We start from the raw sequence: 17,665 nt of genomic DNA, 5'->3' as shown, positions 1-17,665 counted from the left end.
TTATAAGAAATGTTGTATAAATGAATAGAAGAAACTTTGTAATATATCTTATCAGAAACTTCTAAGTCTAGACTGGTTTACTAGAATGTGCAATTCCAGGATACACCCCCATTATATTCCTTAGAAAGCAGGTGGGGGAGCACCGTGAGAGAACAGGCAGAGGGAGACTCAGAAAGATGGTACTGAGCTTTTGAGCAAGTCTTTTACCTCAACCCAATGCTGGATTCACAGATACATTGTTCATTACTGTGGTAGACAGAGCTGTGGTACTGTGCAATCTGTATGGGGAAATTCAGATTTTCCCACCAGCTCAGAATCAATTCTAAATTTACAAATAGCGTTTTAAGAGGGGAAAACTGGTGAAAATGCAGGATGTGTATCATGATCAGAAATGATGTTATTCTTTATATGACAGCTTTTTCTAGAACATACAGAAACCCGTTAAGTAAAAAAAAGACCATACTATGCATCTAATACAAACATAGAAAAGCATGGCAACTCAGGTCCCAGGGTCTGGGTGAGATTATTACCTCGGCACCACCTATACCTATACTCCTGACATCAGGTGTCATTGTCTAGCCTGTTCCAAATAAGGTATATTCTTGACCTCTATTATAACAGTGGATTTATATCTCTGAAACTTGAGGAAATACCAGTTTAGTTTGTTTTAATTGATTCTGAATTAACTCTGGCAGACAAGGAAACAAAACTCAGCTGTTACTTCTTTTCACTTTATTATAACTTGAGTGTATTCTGTGTCTCTTTTATAGGAGAAGAGCTTTGCACTGGACTTATATCCGGTTGTTCCCTGGACTGTCCCTATGGCTTCCAGACTCACTTCCACAACTGTGAGATCTGCCAATGCCGACCAAGACCCAAAAAGTGCAAGCCCGTGGTCTGTGACAAATACTGTCCGTTCGGCTACCTGTAAGTATTCCTGGTGCTTTGTCACTGTTGAGGAAATGTTAGTCTCATAAAAACTCGTAAAACTCTGCGATATGTCTCCCTGAAGCCTTGCAGCATGAAATAGTATTCTGAACCAGAAACTCACTGCATTTTAATAAATGTGCTGTCTGGCAGAAGCGTCTGCAACCTCCGCATGTGCATATTTCTGCTAGAACAACTTCATTTATTACATTCATAGCCCATCCCCGGCTATGCTGAGCTGCTTAATCAGTGGTCAGTGGCATCAGTGGTCCCCAATGGCCGCCCTGTGTATATGTGTATTACCCTGTCAGAACATCCTAATGTATTCTTATCCAGGGAGCCCTGCTAGACTGTAACGTATCGGTTACACCTGCCAGTCACACAGCCATTCTGTTGTCAGTGGAAATTAAAATACCTGGTGGTATTATGCGCTTGTAGAAAGCAGTGTTTTTCCTGTTTTAATGACTTCTCCTTCATGCATATTTCAAGCCTGATACATTTTGTAATAATTTTTTAATGTGAATAAAAAAAAAAAAACTAGCAGTAAATTTATATTACTTATTTATCGAAATAATTGCATGAGCTGTAAACATTACGAACCAGTCATATAGTAACTCGCTTATAAAATCGACATCATTAATATTTTATTACTGTCAGAACAATTAAAGTTTTTTTTTCCAGGCATAAAAATAATCTGAAAACAGTCCATAATTTTATAAAATAAAAAATAAAGTCATACTCACCTTACCGATCCTCCATCAACCCTGTTCCGATACTTTCTGGTCCCATGCCAGAGCTCAAAAGCATTGGAACCGGGGTTATAATATTCTAACCTGTCTGCTCTTTTTTTAGACAGTTGGTAAACTAGTTTAAACCAAGTAATTGGCACATGGCGAATACGGTATATTTGTCATCTTACCAGCCTCCTAATGAGAGAAGGTCACCTATACGCAATGGAGATACAGTGTTAGAGTTTTGTATTTCCCCAGTAATTCAATACATCTCTCTTTGAAATGCTTGATGGTCATATATAGAGACAGATTAGGCCACCACAGTATCATCGGGGTATCAAAATCCTCCAATAGATCCAGGGTCTGGACAAAAATGGGCCCTAAGGGTCCATAAGAAGACAACTTTATAGCTGAAATTGGAGACTTATACTTAAAGTTGGGGCTTGGTTTAGTGCAGGGATGTCAAACTCAAACACACAGAGGGCCAAAATGAAAAACTTGGACAAAGTCACAGGCCAATCAGTATACAGTATAATGGGCCCCACAAAGTACTCAGAAAAGAATAATGGGCTCCACATTGTCACCCATACAGAATAATGGCCCCACATAGTCCGCCATACAAAATGGGCCCCACATTGTTCTTCATACTGATTAATGGCTCCGCATAGTGCTCCATACAGTATAATAGGACCCACATAGTCCTCTATACAGAATAATGGCCCCACATAGTCCTCCATACAGAATAATGGGCCCCACATTGTTCTTAATACATAATAATGGCTCCACATAGTCCTCCATACAGAATAATGGCCTCCACATTGTTCTCCATACAGAATAATGGCCCCACATAGTCCTCCATACAGAATAATGGGCCCCACATTGTCCTCCATACAGAATAATGACCCCACCTAGTCCTCCATACAGAATAATGGGCTCCACATAGCCCTCCATACGGAATAATGGGCCCCACAGTCCCCCATACAGAATAATGGGCCTCACATAGTCCTCCATACAGAATAATGGGCCCCACATAGCCCTCCATACAGAATAATGGGCCCCACATAGTCCTCCATGCAGAATAATGGGCCCCACATAGTCCTCCATACAGAATAATGGGCCCCACATAGTCCTCCATACAGAATAATGGCCCTACATAGTCCTCCATACAGAGTAATGGCCCCACATAGTCCTCCATACAGAATAATGGGCCCCACAGTCCTCCATACAGAATAATGGCCCTACATAGTCCTCCATACAGAGTAATGACCCCACACAGTCCTCCATACAGAATAATGGCCCCCACATAGTCCTCCATACAGAATAATGGCTCCCACATAGTCCTCTATACAGAGTAATGGCCCCACATAGTGCTCCATGCAGAATAATGGGCCCCACATAGTCCTCCATGCAGAATAATGGGCCCCACATAGTCCTCCATACAGAATAATGGGCCCCACATAGTCCTCCATACAGAATAATGGCCCTACATAGTCCTCCATACAGAGTAATGGCCCCACATAGTCCTCCATACAGAATAATGGGCCCCACAGTCCTCCATACAGAATAATGGCCCTACATAGTCCTCCATACAGAGTAATGACCCCACACAGTCCTCCATACAGAGTAATGGTCCCACATAGTCCTCCATACAGAATAATGGCCCTACATAGTCCTCCATACAGAGTAATGGCCCCACATAGGGGTGGTGGTTCTTGTGTCGCAGGCCAAATAAAACCACTCTGCGGACTAGATTTGGCCCACGGGCCAGAGTTTGACATGTATGTTCTAGTGTATATGCTGGGTAAAGTTCCTGATGTATAGATTAAGTGGCTGTAACAGATGTCTAAGGGTATATTCACATGTCATGTTTTTGCTATGTTTTTTCACCCCTTTTTGCCACGAAAAACTTTTACTGTCCCAGCCAAGTGAAAGACAATCTTGATATCTCATGCACACGATGTTAATTTTTTCCTTGAAGATTTGAAGCAGTTTCAGATCTGCAGCATGTCAAGGCTTTCAGCTCTTTTTGCAGCGTTTTTCTCCCATTCTAATGACTGGAGAAAAACGAGGGCTGGTGTTGCTGAAGACTTCACTGTGCTACCTGCAGCGGGCAGAGCCTCGCTTACTATTGGACTCTGTTATACCTTATATTTTTGTTTTTCCTGTTAACCCCAAGAGGGTCTGTTTATTTTTATGGGACGCTGCTGAAGTTTATGCCGCCTAATAAACCAGCAGGAAGTTAACCCAAACCGTGTGTCATGTTCAGTATTTGGTCAGTTTTTTACATCAGTATTTGTAGCCAAAACAAGCAGTGGAACAATCAGAGGAAAAGTATAATAGAAACACGTCACCACTTCTGTATTTATCACCCACTCCTGGTTTTGCCTTACAAATACTGAGGTAAAAAACTCAACAAGCACTGAAAGTGTGACCGTGGCCTTAACTCTAAATGAGGTTATGTGCTTTTTTTTAGGCCACGTCCACACATTGAGTATTTGGTGAGTTTTTTACCTCAGTATTTGTATAAGAAATATGTTTTGTTTTTTTTTGTTCTGGATTGGGATGAGCAGACCCGTGGATGTTCAGGTTTGTCATGTTCGACCTTTAGTCCAAAGTTCGGTCCAGGTGCCAGAACTCTACCCGAACTTGAACCTGAACCCAAACCCCATAGAAGTCAATGGGGACCCGAACTTTGGAACTGAAAAAAATCTCAAATCTCTCTCTTTCAGGAGAAGTCCGTGTTCAGAGTTTAGCACCAGGCACTAGGTGCCCTATACGAGCCCCGAACTTTACAGTTTGGCTTCGCTCCTCTCTAGTACTGGAATGAAGATATATTGTATTTTGTCTGTACACTGACCTATACCAGTCAGACAGTACCTTTAAAGGACTCTCTTATTTTGGCACTAGAGCCCTATCTGCATGTTTAGAATATGCATTGGGAGCTTTTCCAGTGTACACAAGAAACGTAGGGCCAAAACGTGATGTAAACCGGGCCATAGCTGTATATCTTTTAGCTGCTGTCAGATTGCCAGTATCGTAGCAATAGCACGGAAATCCCATAGAAGTTAAGGTCAATACATGCTGGAACCTACGGAATAAATATTTGAATCAAGCTTCCACTTCTGCTGCAAATTCGGCTTCTTCCTACCCCTAGCTGAATATGCTGTAATGCTTTCAATAGTTCCAAATGTTGAACTTTCACTTTTTCTTGTTATTTTTGGACATGACATTGACATATAGACAATATCATGAGGTTCATTATTACATGTGAAGACGTCTTGCCCCCATGGAGGAATGTATTCACATTATTGACAGTGTGCTGGGCCTTTACCACTATTATTGGCACATGCCTTATATCACATATATGAGATAATGAGCATTAAGTGGAGCATATTTTCTATTGCAAAAATAGCATTTTACTTTAGAAGGAACGAGAGCAGACGCAATTTCCTTCCTGGGCAAATGTTAGAAGGACCTTTTTATGGCTTGTAATGAATGGTAACGTGTGCAGTTCATTTTATGTTTTTTTTTATACATGAGGTATGATTTCCAGTCCGTACTCTGTAAAAACCAGCACAACCTAATTACAGACATACCTTGCTAGCAGAGGCAATGAAGAGATAGCATTTCATATGAAATAAATTAAGTGGTACTTTGCCACTAATTGGCTACTGTCACTTTCTACCCGGCTGTGCAACAATTTAACCATTTTGTTCCAAACCTCACTCTTCTTCACAAACGTCAGAGCATTTGTGCATCAGCTCTGGACAATATCCAGGCTTTACAAGTAAGTCATAAATGTAGGCTGGACGGTGGGGCAACTGCCATCAGGACAAGGTGGAAGATGACAGAGCAACCTGGATATATCAACTTTGACCTGTAGTTTTACTTAACTTCCTAAATGCCCTTTAATATGCAAATTACCTCTTCAGAGAGGAAGAGGACTTGAACTCTATAGCGCCACCTGTTGGAAGCAGCAATCCTAAAAGTCACAATTGACACTTTAACGAGTCTTGCAATATGACAGGATAAAAGTCAAATCAGAATCTCAATTTGCAGACACGGTGTTTCAGGCTATTGGCCCTCATCAGTGCAAAGTATGAGAACTGATTTGGCTAGGTGAGACGCTCTGGACTGAGGTCTAAGGGGTAACGTTTCTCCTTGTGGAGAGTGATATGTCAGGTCTGGCTTGCCAAGGTAAGGAGGCTTATTCGCCGTGCAATTCTCCCCTGGGAAATTAAATATGCAAATTGCAAGCAGCAATCCTACAAGTCACAATCGCCCTTTTAACTAGTCTTGCAATATGACTTAGGATAAAAGCCTCCTTACCTTTGCATGCCAGAACCGGTATGTCACTCTCCACAAGGAGGAACGTTGCCCCTTAGACCAAAATGCCCTTTAGAAATTATTCAGAAGAGAGATTCTTATGCAAGGTGATTTGGCTGTGTGCATTTAAATTCTTGGAAAATAACAAAATAATTGAATGTCTGCCTCACTAGCAGGGTCCTTACTAAGGAAGGAGATAGAGCGGAATAGATAAGAGAGGTAGATACTTGCTACATTAGTCAAACGCTTTCACAGCATGGCAAAGTGATTCCAGGTATCTACATTTGGCACTGCAAACAATAGTCCTTCTTCTTGCCATGTTTCTCAGGGCATAAAGACTTGTATAAATCTGTGATTTTTCTTAGCCCATAATCTGTTTTTATCTTTCTGTGATAAGTTTTCTGGAAGAACCAGGGCGGCAGAAGAATCAGCACTATATTCATGAACGTGCAATGGATATGTAATTGAGGAATACGCTTACAGCAATGTACCATCATATAAAGCGCCCTATTTCCAGCCTCCAAGACATAAAGGCGCTGAAGAAAATAGGCTGCCATTAGCTATCATTAGACTGGAGAGCATTATGACTTTGCTGGCTGATACAATATATTGTCCCGGCTCTTGAGTGCTTGCTGCCCAGTCTGGGTCACGTTATTCCCCTGCCAGTTCTGTGAAAATCGGCCTCTCTCAGAGTGGAGTAATTTAATTTCAGTAGATTGTGTGAAGCAGCGAAGATCAGAAACTTTTCAAAAGGGTTTTGAAATATTGTTTCACACTTCTCATTTAGTCGGGCTTTATAGAAAATGTAGTTTTTTTTTGCGGGGCTGGTACATTATTTCAATCAAATACATCTATCCCGTTTTCCAATTTAGTTGACAGTGTGGTTTTGGTTCTTTTTACCTGATGGCTCGCAAGCTAGAGTTGGCCCCATAATTGTTTTTTGTTTGCGAAAGCCACTGAAGAATATATTGAATGACTTAACAATCGGCCCAAGAAAGTACAAAGTAAATGTGTCTGATATAACCAGGCCTTTAGATGATAACTATTTCAACGGAAGATGACTTTTTAATTGAAGAGCTGATAAAGGACCGAAAACAAAAAACTCTACATAAAAAGATAATATTGTTTAGATGTGAATAATCTCAATCCGATTTCTATAGTTCATCTCTCATGTTAGCAAATTACTAGAACTGTTGAATAATTTGGATTTTATTCGCTTAGGTCATCTTGTATACATGTGGCTTTGCCGACAGACTGCTGGATTTCCTATCAATTGTGCAAGGAAGGGAGTATATCAAGAAGAAAAGTGACTTTGGTTCTCAATATCCGTATTAAATTAATGGCACAACACAGACTCTAACATGATAGTTTCTTTCTGCAATACTGACAACTGGTGACCAGTGTGTCATTGTGCTGAACATTATTTCTGAATGGCTTGCCACTTATAATAAAGGCGAGGGTTGGCATACTGTATGTACAAATCACAGTATGCATCCTGTATAGCAATGCCAGACCCTACTGTGTTCATCATTTACCTATGCAGATTGGGAGAAGCGGCCACCTGATTTTATCTCCCTATGGAGACAAGGTCACTCCAGGCATTTGAATGTGCCACTAGGTGCTTTAATCTGTCTGGGATTCAAACTCAGGTCTCTAGCCTAGAAGGCTTCTTTCGGACCTTACACAGGGCTCAAACTCAGGACCTTTAGCCTACAAGGCTTATCTCGGGCCGTACACAGGATTCAAACTCAGAATGTTTAGTTGGGAAAGCAAAAATATTAACAGTGAGCCACAGGATGAATTGTCGCATGCAAGAGAATTTTCTCTGTCTAAAGATCTAAATGGTATTCATCTTTAGAGGCATAATGTAAAATAAATGTTGCAAGTTGGTAAAGTAAATGGGAATTTGCTGGTGTACATGTGTTGACTATGTATTTGCATTATGTGTTAAAGCATCTGTAATGAGTTAAAATGTGCAAATATATCTACGTATATATTCATCTGCTGCACTAAGTTTCTTTGGCTGAGTACTCTGTCTACAGTCCATTTCTTGTTGCTTCTTCAAAAGAGCTTGAGCAACACATCTTGAAACCCCAGTCTGCTCTGAAATCTTTGCCTGGGAGAGACCTTGTTTATGCGGTATAACTACCTGGATCTTGTTGCTGTGCTCATTCTTACCATGTTGTATAACAAGTGACATTAAACGATCTTCTGCAACCTCACCTATGTGAGAGTTTGGTTGTTTTAATCCCCCTACGCATCTTTATAAGTAAATAACTATGTTTAAACCTATATAGGAAAATAATGATCATTATCACCTCTATGGTGTAATTGGTTACTCACACTCCTGACTGTAAGGCTGTGTGCCCACGATGCGTTTTTTAAAGAGTTTCCGTAGCGGCAAAAACGCTGCAGAAACGCTTAAAAAACGCATGGTAGAAGGCCTGCCATGTTCCCCAATCTGCTGTGCACATGCTGCGGAAATTTCCGCTGTGGATTATCATTGCGGAAAAAAACGCAGCATGTCCATTCATTTTGCGGAAGCGCTGCGTTTTCACCGCCATTGACTTGCATTGGAACACATGGATTCCGCATCACTGCATATGTAGATGCGCATTCCATGCCTTCCAATGTGCGGATAGTACCCGGGTGTGGAGGACTGGAGACTCTCTTCCGGACCCGGGTACCATAGAACCTGTGAAAAAAAGAATAAAGTAAAAAATAAATGTAATATTTACCTTCTGATGGCCCCTGCTGCGCTCGTCCTCCAATGCCGGCAGCGATGGACTGAAGGACCTGCGCTGACGTTATAGTCATGTGACGCCAGGTCCTTCAGTGTACCACGATCTGCCGGCAGCCAGGACGGAGCGAAGCAAGACTCCGGGGGCCATCGGAAGGTAAGTATAGATTTATTTTTTTATTTTTAACCATTCTTTGGGGTCACACTATATAAATCCATGCCGTTTATAGTGTGACCAAGTTGACAAGCACTTTCCAAGTGATGCTAAAATCGCTTGGAAAGCGCTTGTCAACCCGCATGCAGAAATCCATGTGAAGAACGCTTCATATCCGCATGTCCCTGGCAGGAAAAATGCATGTACAATCTGCATGTACAATCCGCATGTACAATCTGCATGTACAATCCGCATGTACAATCTGCATGTACAATCCGCATGTACAATCTGCATGTACAATCCGCATGTACAATCCGCATGCGTTTTTTCTGCCAGGGAGAGGCAGAAATGCTCAGGAAAAATCAGGAGCATTTCAGCATCGTGGGCACAAAGCCTAAAGGCCCCGTCACACTAAGCGACTCTACAGCGATCCCGACAACGATACGACCTGTCAGGGATCATTGCTGCGTCGCTATGTGGTCGCTGGTGAGATGTCAAACAGTCAGATCTTCCCAACGACGCAGCAGCGATGCGGCGACCCGTAACGATCTGTATAACGATGCACGCCTATGTGTTTCTGTGTCTGAGTCGTCAACAAGGTCGTTGGTAAGGTGTCAAACACACCGATGCATGCTACCCAGCGGGGCCTCAGCGATCAAAGAAATGTCCAGACCATTCCGACACGACCAGCGATCTCACAGCAGGGGTCTGGTCGCTGCTAAGTGTCAAACGTAACGAGATCGTTACTGAGGTCGCTGTTGCGTCACAAAACTTGTGACTCAGCAGCGATCTCGCTTAGTGTGACGGGGGCTTTAGTCCTACAAAATCCCTGATTTTGATGTGTGGTGCAACTTTCCTGCCAAGCTTCCTGAAAAACTGTGTACAAGTCTATCTAGAAGAATTTGTGTTGTTTTGAAGGCAAAGGTCGGTCACACCAAATATTGATTTGATTTAGATTTCTCTTTTGTTTATTCACTTTGTATTTTGTTCACTGGTGAAAATAAACTATTAACACTTCTAATTTTGAGAGAATTTTTACTTTGCAGCATTTTTTCTACACCTGCCTAAAAATTTGCACAGTACTTTTTTTTACCTTTGTGCCAAAGGTAAAAAATATGAATGATTATTAAAGAAAATAAATGCTATAGATAAATAGATAATTACAGTGGATTCGGAAAGTATTCAGACCCCTTTAAAATTTTCACTCTTTGTTTCATTGCAGCCATTTGGAAAATTCTAAAAAGTTCATTTTTTTTCTCATTAAAGTACACTCTGCACCCCATCTTGACTGAAAAAAACAGAAATGTAAAAATGTTTGCAAATTTATTAAAAAAGAAAACTGAAATATCACATGGTCATAAGTATTCAGACCCTTTGCTCAGTATTGAGTAGAAGCACGCTTTTGAGCTAGTACAGCCATGAGTCTTCTTTGGAATGATGCAACAAGTTTTTCACACCTGAATTTGGGGATCCTCTGCCATTCTTCTTTGCAGATCCTCTCCAGTTCCGTCAGGTTGCATGGTGAACATTGGTGGACAGCCATTTTCAGGTCTCTCCAGAGATGCTCAATTGGGTTTAGATCAGGGCTCTGGCGGGGCCAGTCAAGAATGGTCACAGAGTTGTTCTGAAGCCACTCCTTTGTTATTCTAGCTGTGTGCTTAGGGTCATTGTCTTGTTGGAAGGTGAACCTTCAGCCAAGTCTGAGGTCCAGAGCACTCTGGAAGAGGTTTTCATCCAGGATATCTCTGTACTTGGCCGCATTCATGTTTCCTTCAATTGTAATCAGTCCTGTCCCTGCAGCTGAAATCACCCCCATTGCATGATGCTGCCACCACCATGTTTTACTGTTGGGATTGTATTGGGCAGGTGGTGAGCAGTGCCTGGTTTTCTCCACACATACCACTTAGAATTATCACCAAAAAGTTCTATCTTCGTCTCATCAGACCAGAGAATCATATTTCTTATGATCTGAGAGTCCTTCATGTGTTTTTGAGCAAACTCTATATGGGCTTTCATATGTCTTGCACTGAGGAGAGGCTGCCGTCGGGCCACTCTGCCATAAAGGCCCGACTGGTGGAGGGCTGCAGTGATAGTTGACTTGGTGGAACTTTCTCCCATCTTCCTACTGCATCTCTGGAGCTCAGCCACAGTGATCTTGGGATACTTCATTATCTATCTCACCAAGACTCTTCTCCCACGGATTGCTCAGTTTGGCAGGACAGCCAGGTCTAAGAAGACTGCTGGTGGTCCCAAACTTCTTCCATTTAAGGATTATGGAGGCCACTGTGCTCTTAGGAACCTTGAGTAATGCAGAAATTCTTGTGTAACCTTTGCCAGATCTGTGCCTTGCCACAATTCTGTCTCTGAGCTCCTTGGGCAGTTCCTTTGGTGCTCATGATTCTCCTTTGGTCTGACATGCACTGTGAGCTGTGAGGTCTTATATAGACAGGTGTGTGCCTTTCCAAATCATGTCCTATCAGTTTAATTAATCACAGCTGGACTTCAATGAAGGAGTAGAACCATCTCAAGGAGGATCACAAGGAAATGTACAGCATGTGACTTTAAAGATGAGTGTCTGAGCAAAAGGTCTGAATACTTATGACCATGTGCTATTTCAGTTTTTCTTTTTTAATAAATTTGCAAAAATTTCTACATTTCTGTTTTTTTCAGTCAAGATGGGGTGCAGAGTGTACATTAATGAGAAAAAAAAATTAACGTTTTAGAATTTACCAAATGGCTGCAATGAAACAAAGAGTGAAAAATCTAAAGCGGTCTGAATACTTTCCATACCCACTGTAGATAGAGCGGGTGAAATAAGTTTTGAACACCATCACCAATTTTCTAAGTAAATATATTTCGAAAGGCGCTATTCACATGTTATTTTCTCCAGATGTCGATAACAACCCACCCAACCCACACAGGCAAAGAAATCAAACCATAGATGTCCATAAATTAGGTTATGTGTAATAATGAGAAATGACACAGGGAAAAAGTATTGAAGACGCTTACTGAAATGTATTTAATACTTTGTACATAAGCCTTTTTTGGTGATAACAGTTTGAAGACGCCTCCTATATAGAGAAACTAGTCACATGCATTGCTCAGGTGTGATTTTGGTCCATACTTCCTCACAAACACTCTTCAAATCTTGAAGGTCCCATGAGCGTCTTCTATGAACTCTGAGCTTTAGTTCCTTCCATACATTTTCTGTTCGATTCAGGTCAGTTGATTCGCCGGCCATTCTAGCAGCTTGATATTCTTTCTCTGAAACCAATTGAGAGTTTCCTTGACTGTTTGTTTGGGATCATTGTCTTACTGAAATGTCCACCCTTGTTTCATCTTTATCTTGGTAGCATATTTGTATCAAGAATGTCTCGGTACATTTCTCCTTCATCCTTTCTTCAATCATATGAAGTTTGCCAGTGACATATGCTGAAAAACAGCCCCACACCATGATGTTCCCACCTCTAAACTTCACTGTTGGTATGGTATTTTTGGGGTGATATGCAGTGCCTTTTGGCCTCCAACCATGGTGTGTATTATGGCATCCAACGAGTTCAATTTTGGTCTCATGTGACTAGACTATATTCTCCCATATTTCATGGGCTTGTCTAAATGTTGTTGAGAAAATTTTAAACATGCTTGAACATGTTTTTTCTTCAGCAATAGAGTCTTGCATGGTGAGCGTGCATAGCGGCCATGGAGGTTGAGTGCATTACTTATAGTTTTCTTTGAAACAGTTGTACCTGCTGATTCCAGGTCTTCCTGTAGCTCTCCACAGGTGGTCCTTGGCTCTTGGACAACTCTGATAATTATTTTCACTCCTCTGTCTGAAATCTCTAATAAAAAAACTGTCTTAGATACCCTTCACAGGTACAGCCCCTCCGCAGGTGATCATGATCGATTTATGGTGAAATGATATTCTTTCCACATCCAGATTATGGCCCCACCAGTGCTCACTGGAAGCTTCAGTAGTTTAGAAATTCTTCTGTAATCAATGTCATCACTATTTTTTTTGCAATAATAAAATTGTGAAGGTCTTGAGACAGTTCATTGGTTTTAACCATCATGAGATGTTTCTAGCGTGACACCTTGGTAATGAGACACCTTTTTATAGACCATCGGTTGAACCAGCTGATGTTATTTTTCATTAAGTGGCAGGATTGCTTTCTAATTACTGATAGATTTCAGCTGGTGTCATGTCTTTACATTGGCTTTTTGCACCTCTCTTTCTTCTTGTGTTCAATACTTTTTCCTTGTGTCATTTCTCATTATTACACATAACCTATTTTATGGACATCTGTGGTATCATGTATTTGCCTGTGTAGATTCGATGTGTTGTTTCTGACATCTGGTGAGAATTTCATGTTAATAGCACCTTTAGAAATATATATACTTAGAAAATTGGCGACGTGTTCAATGCTTATTTCACCCACTGTAGATAGATACGGCTGATTTTTATGGGGCAAGTTATCATCTGCATTTTTTTTCCCTGGAGCTTTAAGGCTGAGTTCACACGATGCGTATTTAATGCTTTTCCGCGGCGTTTTTGCAGTTGCGGAAACGCATGAAAAACGCATGGTAGAAGGGCAGCGATGTTCCCCAATTGAAATCCGCATGTGCTGTGCCCATGATGCGGATTTTTCCGCAGGGTAAACGCTGCGCTCAAAAATCCGCAGCATGTCAATTAATTTTGCGTAAACGCCGCGTTTTCGCCGCCATTGACTTGCATTAGAACGCGCCAATTCCGCAAGACTGCATTTGTACTTGCGTTATTGGCGCGTTCTAATGTGCGGATGGTACCCGAGTGTGGAGAAGAGGAGAGTCTCATCCACACCCAGGTACCATTAAAAAAGCTGTAAAACAAGAATAAAATAAAAAATATATATATACTTACCATCTGTCGGCCCGCGCAGCGCCCCTGCTTGGTTCCCGGCACTTGCAGTGAGTTGAAGGACCTGCGCTGACGTCAGAGTCGTGACGGGTCACGTGACGCTGACGTCGGCAGGTCTTTCAATTCAAAGTTGCCAGCAGCTGGGAGAACGGAGTGTAAAGCAGGACAGCGCGGGCCATCGGAGGTAAGTATATACACTCTCTCGGGTCACACTATATAAATCCATGCTGTTTGCATGGATTTATATAGTGTGACCTAGTTGTCAAGCACTTTCCAGGTGATGCTAAAATCGCCTGGAAAGCGCTTGTCAATCTGCATGCGGAAACGCATGTGAATCCGCATGTGGATCCGCATGTATTCTGGAGGAAAAACGCATGCACAATCTGCATGCGTTTTTTCTGCCAGGGAGATGCAGAAATGATGCAGACATTTTCTGCTTCATTTCTGCATCGTGTGCACATAGCCTAAAACAGAGTATTACAGTATAATGTTGCATGCAGCCTTTTACATAGATAAGTGTCTCATGACCACTGGCCACTGCTTGCTAGCACCTCTTTGCTCTGGCTTATAGGGTGCGATTATGTGACCTGACAACCTGTTATTTTATTATTCTGTCGATACACTATCCGATCATAAATATACTATAACAACCACATTAACACTTTAATGACAAGACTACAACACACTCCAGATTGTCTCCTTTGCATAGGGCTGCACCAGGACTTTGTGTCTGATGCCCTATCATTCAGCGGCTCGGAAAATGTTACTTTATATAGATAAAGCTCTGTGCTCTCCTTCCATGACCCAGTAATCATCCCAGGTTGTCATGTAGAAATTTACATGCTCATATGTAGCTGCATCAATAATACTTCTTGATGGTTAGAAAAAAGTTGATGATCATGATTAAGCAATTAATGAATTATTCACTCTAGCATAGGCCATGGACTAATTAATTCCTTTGCCTCCAGGTAATTTCATGTTGTGAGCGGATTATTTTCTATTATAATCTAAACTGTTGGTTCTTCCTTATTTGCAAAAAATATGTTTTTATGGGTCTAGTTCAAAAGAAACTGTATGTTATTAGAGGGTTCATATATTTTTATCATCTCTTCAGATATTTAAATGTGAAGAAATGTACTTTAATGATATAACCATTAAAGCATAGATTCACCTCCAGTGAATGAATAGTAAACTTCTGCTGATATATTAGGGAATTGATTATTGCCATTCCTAATATACTCCTTTTATTAGGATGATCTTTTAGGTCTACATTGGGGGTCATTGCTGTACAGTAATATTATGACTTTGTTAAATTTTTCGGATGAATGTTGGATAATGTGTAATAATGATGATGATGATAATTATAATATATTGTGTAATTGAATAAGATAGAATGATCAATAAAATGATCCAGTAATTTAACCTGTTCTTAGTCTTTATGAATTTAGGCTTGAAAGCACATTACATTTTACTAGCACACCTCTATATACATGTTCACAGGGGTCCAACTAACAAAACATAACATCATGTTGTTTAGCTAGTGTGCACCTATAGAAAATACTAACTTATTGAATAATGTCATCATCTACTGCTTAAAGGTTGTCAAATCCTATTTCCTATACTTGATTTGTTTCCCACCGATAAGCAATTTCTGCTGTGCTGCCATTCCAGTATAAAGGTCATTCTTTAGAGTAGGTATTCTCCATTCTTATCTTTTTGCATCTTTTTTATCAGATAATATAATTACATATATACATATAATATTATATAATAGATATATGAGACAACAGCACCAGGGTCCTGAAAATTTGAAAAAATGAAGTGTGGATTTATTACACACACATAGTATGTGACGTTTCGGCTCAACAGTTAGTCTTCCTCAATATATATATATAGTAGGAAAGCCAGGTAGGACATGGTTAAAACCTATTGCTGGAGGTTCTGATTAAAGGCACCTGACTAGCTATGACTAGAACCAGGTTGTGTGCTCACTTGAGGCAGTCAGCTGGGGGAGCTGAACAGAATGAATTGGTGTTGGAGCCACAGTCAGACAAGCCAGAATCTCTCTGAGAGGAGACTGCACAGGCCATGTGCACCAATCTGTAAGTATCACGGGTTGCTATGGACAATAGCCATTTTGTGTGACCGAACTTGGACTAGCTCAGCCGTGTCTGAGTCACCAGTGAATGTGAGCCTATAGCAGGACCTGTATTGCCATCTGGGCAAGACCGTGTAATTGATTTGCCTTCATTGAAAAAGGACTGTGATTTTTGTTATTTCATATGTGCCGGGAAAAGGCTGTTTTCATTTAAAGAGCTGTGCAAGTTTATGGAGATCAATAAACCTCATAGTGCTTTGACACAAGAATCCGGTGCCTGCTTGAACTCTAGTGCCTACCTGAGAACGTGAATTCCTATATATATATAACTGAGGAAAAGTGAGCCTTAATTGTGCCACATGTATGCCAACCGACTAAACTTGCCAGTCTAGTCTGCCAGTGACTCAGAGAAAAAACTTAAAGGAGTATAGCAATTGTAGTAAGTGATGGCATATTGCTTGTATATGGAATAATTTATTAATTTATTGCTGTGGGTCCAACCTCTGGGACCTTCAACCATCTTGAGAATCAATTGCAAAGGGGATTGTGTCTTGCATCCACAGTTTTTCACTTTCACATGATTGGAGCCAAATTGCAAATAAAAAGCTTTTTCATTTTCAGAATTAGTAAGTGTCCCAGAGGTGTGAACTAAATCTATTATTAAGTGATGCCATATCCAAGCACTAACCATGATGGGAATACCCTGTATTCGAGTTGATCAGTATGGGAAAATTTCCTTGTAACATTACATTATAATATATTGCACATTGTAGGTCATGACAGTTGGTAAATTAGGCTTGAATTCTGGATGAAGGTTCTAGAGTAGAGATGTTCCTCCATTGAGATTACTGATATAGTAAGCTGAGCAAAACATCCAGTAATAAGATGATTCCGTTTCAGTTACTGTGGATGAATTAAGTCATGAGAACATATTCCCCCTAAATAAGGCACTTGAAAAAATGTCTTCTACATAAAGAATTTTCAACTTCAAAAATATTGTTTTGAAATATGTCCAATATATGGAATATTAGTGATTGCTATGCATCGGTACTGAATGGACCTAGTGCATGCATAGGGATCATGCTCGCCTCTCTTGCCCTACATTTACCATACAGAATAGTGCAAACTTATATTCACTGCACAATTATTTGAGGTTTGGTTATATATTATATATTTTAACTAAATACTGTTTTATTTTTTCAGTTTTTAGTCTCTTTCTCTTGAATATGTACACAAGTGTAATATTATTTCAACAGGTATGGTGGCAATTGAAAGAATATAAAAGTTTACTCCTTTTAAAAGGTTCATTGATACAATGGTTTATACATGGTTTCTTAAAGTGTACCCTAAAATATCTTATGCTAACATCACGCTACTTATAATTACATTGCATATAGACATTATTTCAGCATAAACCATTAGATTCCAAAGACTTAGTATAAAAATAGTATATAAATATAATACTATTAATTTTTTAAATAGATGTTTGGATTCATTTATGCAAAACCGAGAAGCATTTAGATGTGATAATAAAAGGACACCATAGGGAATAATTTACAAAGTGCCAGTAACAATATTAGACTCTTTGGGGATCTGCCTTGTTCTTCACATATTTGTAGGTTATTTTGCCTCCAAATCAAAGGATAATATTTGCACATGCTTCCTTGCAGGGATTACTTGTGCCTGTAGAATTATTACAACACAGAGAAAGTTGGTTGATGTGTCACCAGTAGAGATGAGTGAACTCGAACTTAAATGCCGAACAAGGACTTCTCCTGGAAGTCCGTTGCAATGT

At 40.4% G+C, this 17,665-nt stretch overlaps 1 protein-coding gene across 1 annotated transcript in view; it reads left to right on the top strand.

Annotated features, from left to right (window-relative positions):
- The window catches only part of CRIM1 (cysteine rich transmembrane BMP regulator 1), an 869,940-nt gene that overhangs the window by 729,728 nt on the left and 122,547 nt on the right, over window positions 1-17,665 (top strand). The window contains exon 9 of the mRNA XM_073672628.1: window positions 771-927. Within this exon, the coding sequence (XP_073528729.1) occupies window positions 771-927 (157 nt within the window). The remainder of the gene's footprint in view (window positions 1-770; window positions 928-17,665) is intronic.

The sequence above is a fragment of the Phyllobates terribilis genome, unplaced genomic scaffold (genome assembly GCF_046119375.1).
Source record: "Phyllobates terribilis strain yellow unplaced genomic scaffold, ASM4611937v1 Scaffold_3__8_contigs__length_932513732, whole genome shotgun sequence".
NCBI lineage: Eukaryota > Metazoa > Chordata > Amphibia > Anura > Dendrobatidae > Phyllobates > Phyllobates terribilis.
The sequence above is the reverse complement of the archived record's forward strand: the minus strand, read 5'-3'. Positions and strand labels throughout refer to the sequence as shown.